We start from the raw sequence: 3,501 nt of genomic DNA, 5'->3' as shown, positions 1-3,501 counted from the left end.
GTGGGTAGAGCGGAGGGGTGGAACACGGTGGAGAGATAGAGAGAGAGAGAGAGAGAGAGAGAGAGTGAGGGCAAGGGTACAGAGTAACACACTCCTTCTTCCCTCCCTCCGTCCTCCCGTCTGTTCCTCCAATCTTCTATGTACACACAAGCCGCTGCCTATACGTTAAAGGGGGCTGTTTCGAGAATCCTGGTTCTCCGCACGGGGGAGGGGGCACGGGAGCTAGCTATATGCCTTTGTCGGCTTTCATTCGAGGGTTGTGCACGCTCTCACGTTGCGCTGCCACACTCTGAGCACCCCTTCTCACCCTCTCTCTCGCACCCTGCCTGTCTATCCCCGTTTCTGTCTGTCTCGGTGGCTCCGCATGCACGCCAGTTGACATTCCGCTGCCGAAATCGCACGTTCCTCCTCGACGTGACCGCTTTACCGTGACAGTTCAGGACGTGTGCCTTTCTTGCGCGCTACGCGAACGTCCCGCGTGACAGGGACCAAGATGCTCGACCAGTTTTGTGGTTTTTAGTGAAGACAACTTCTGGTAACGCTTTGTGATCGCGTGTATCGATTGAGAGATCCTAGACGGATGGATAGAAGAACGGTACATAGTGAGATCGTTTACGTTGCTATCGTTGTAAACGCGACGATCGAACATGTAATGTAGACTTTGAGGATCGTGGAACGAGTATCGAAGTTGTTTGTACTTGGAGCGAAAGGAAACAGTAACCAGTGTACGTAGCTGTACTAATCGTCACTTTCTCTCAATGTCTAATATATGTAGAAGAGGCAAATGGAAAGGTCAGTTCAGAGACATTTGTGATCGAACCGATCGCAAACATCTTCAGCGTCCGTAGAATTTCTTGGAAATTCATAAGAAGAACAAGTAGATCTCGTGAATTGTAAAGAAGAGGTACCAATCGGCGGGAGTTGCAGCCGGGGGGGAAACAGGGAGTCGTGATATGTTCCCTTCGTCAGCGGCGATGCTGAAGAATCTGCAACAAAGTGCAATGACCTCGCCCTTTTTAATGGAGAACTTGCTCCAGAGCAAGGCGTCGCCCGGTGCCGATCTAACCAGCTTGACCTTGAACTGGGCGGCCAGTCTGGTGGCGAGACAGCGTGAACGAGAATGCGAGGCGAACCTGAGGCTCTCCAGGGAGAAAGTATCGCCGTCCAGTGCGAATCAAGATCAACTGGATCAACGATCGTCTGGTGCACGTGGTACAGATCGAGGGAATCCTATGATCGACTGCAGGGACCATCAGAGAGGGTCGTCGGGGAGGATTGATCGTCAGAACGATCGGATGCAAATTTTACGGGAGAAGGAGAGCATGGAGAGGAGTCAAATCGCTTACGTGGACATCGACAACGAGAGGATCGACGGGCATGTGATCGTCGATCGTCTCTGCGCGATGGAGAGGCTCTGTAACGAGAGGATCGAGACTAGATCGAGCTCGGCGGTTGATTCGTGCAACTCGAACGTCGACGAGGATCCGACGAGCATCGAGATGGACGGCGGACTCCAAGGTGAGAGGGAAAAGGATGACGGTACGCTGGGTGGCGAACGCGTGTCGACAGGATTACAGCCGGACAGGCGGTACGACCTTGGATGCAGAAACGTCATGCACATGTCCGACGAAATGACGATTCAAGGGGAGAGAGAGGTGGTGGTCGAGCGTGTCGTCGACAGGATAGGTGAGAGAACGACCGCCTGTTCCTGCGGCGACGAGCAGTGCTTAGGACCCGCATGCAGGACCATTCAGGAGAAGGAGAAGCCGCAACTCAAGTTCAGCGTCAACGCTATACTTGGCGGCAATCATGACAGGCGACCACATTCGGGTAATTGTTTCTAACTTCGAGCTCTGCGTGTGTAATTAGCATTTCGCGACCGGCTTGAGTATATGTAGATAAGGCTGAGAAGTAGGTTCGCCGGAGAATGAATTGTCGATTTTCGTAAAGAAGTTTAGGAGGGAAGTAGTAAGGGTAGAGGATAAGATACACCGTTTGAATGATTAAGGAGTGATTTGTTCCTTTTATATAGAAATTTGTAGAGATACTGGGGAAGTAGTAGAGATAGAAGATAACGATAACGATAAGAATTATTGTTTAAAACTATTAAACGGTGACTTGCTAGTTTTATGCAAAAGTTTCGGAGAAAGATAAGAAGTAATAAAGATATTAAGTAGAATAATTCTTTGAAATAATTGCAGAATCATTAGGTTATTAACCACACAATTACTTATCGTTCCTTAGAATTATCGAAAGACGTGATTCTTGGAACAACGTTCGTCCAATTATTCAACACAAAATATCGCTATTAAAATCGAAAGGAATAAATCTTTCTCGCAATATTTTCAGATTAAAAAATTTTACTAATCACCTTAAAATAAAATGCAATTAAATAGTCACTTGTGACAAGATGATTTTTAGTTAAAGTTCACGGTGTCGTTATCGAAAGATTAAGTTAGGGAGACGGGTTTCGAATTGACGAGCACGTCAGAAGAATGTTAGTCATCCGTGAGCATTTAGAGTGTTGAAACAAAGCTCACCACAAATCAGTGTCGCCAGCAGACTTCTGTCGTCGGTCCCTAAATCTCATCCGCACACCCTCAAGACGAGTCGCAGCGTGCGTGCAGGGTGGAGCAGGACGTCAGCTGGTCCGCCACTTACCTTCACCCCAATATTAAGCCCTTACGATTGGTGCCTATAATATTAGACAAACGGCAGGATCCAATGATGTATTACCGTGCCTCTTATCGTGTTTCCTTATTCACAGTAATTCCGGCGACGTCGACACGAAATTGCCCAAACTATCACCAGCCGTTTCGATTTATAGCCGGGACCGGTGACATAATCACGTCATACAAACGTCACTGTATTATCGGATTATCCTTTTCCACTGTTCCACCTGTTTCTTAGAATCTCAACGCAGATTCTTCAATACGCAACATTGGCGAAAAGTTTATAACAATGGATATCTATTATACATTTGAACTATCAGAAATCTCAAATTTTTAAATCTACCGAGACAAGGATAGATAAATTAACCAAAGCTTCGCTACAGATGGAATTGAACAAACGATTCTAAACTCGAAATACAGCTTCCAGAAATCCGCTTCAACCCTTAACATTCTCGTTGAAACATATCTAAAAATCAATCAAAAAATTCGTTTCTTCCATCGCGAAACAAGTGAAACAAAGAAAGAAAAAACCTTCCCCCCTCTAAAAAACAAAGAAAAAAAGAGAAGAAAACCCTCCTCGTATCTGAACCACTTCTGTGTACATCAACCGTACAATCTCTCGCATCCCCGTGCGTTCTTTTTTCCCTCCCCCGTCCTCCATCGCCTCCTCTTGCTTCACCTCCCTTCCCTACCAGCTAACGAGTGATTGACACGAGTCGATAAAGTTCATGCACATACGATAAATACATAAACGGGCACGGACCACCTAGAAACGAGACAGAAACAGAGTGTAGGTATGCGAAACCAAAATCAAACAGCGACAGCCATC

At 46.7% G+C, this 3,501-nt stretch overlaps 1 protein-coding gene across 1 annotated transcript in view; it reads left to right on the top strand.

Moving 5' to 3' along the window:
- The first annotated feature begins 953 nt into the window (after nt 1-953).
- Nucleotides 954-3,501, top strand: part of LOC108574391 — a 22,686-nt gene continuing 20,138 nt past the window's right edge. The window contains exon 1 of the mRNA XM_017936971.1: nt 954-1,830. Within this exon, the coding sequence (XP_017792460.1) occupies nt 954-1,830 (877 nt within the window). The remainder of the gene's footprint in view (nt 1,831-3,501) is intronic.

The sequence above is a fragment of the Habropoda laboriosa genome, unplaced genomic scaffold (genome assembly GCF_001263275.1).
Source record: "Habropoda laboriosa isolate 0110345459 unplaced genomic scaffold, ASM126327v1 scaffold205, whole genome shotgun sequence".
Taxonomy (NCBI): domain Eukaryota; kingdom Metazoa; phylum Arthropoda; class Insecta; order Hymenoptera; family Apidae; genus Habropoda; species Habropoda laboriosa.
The sequence above is the reverse complement of the archived record's forward strand: the minus strand, read 5'-3'. Positions and strand labels throughout refer to the sequence as shown.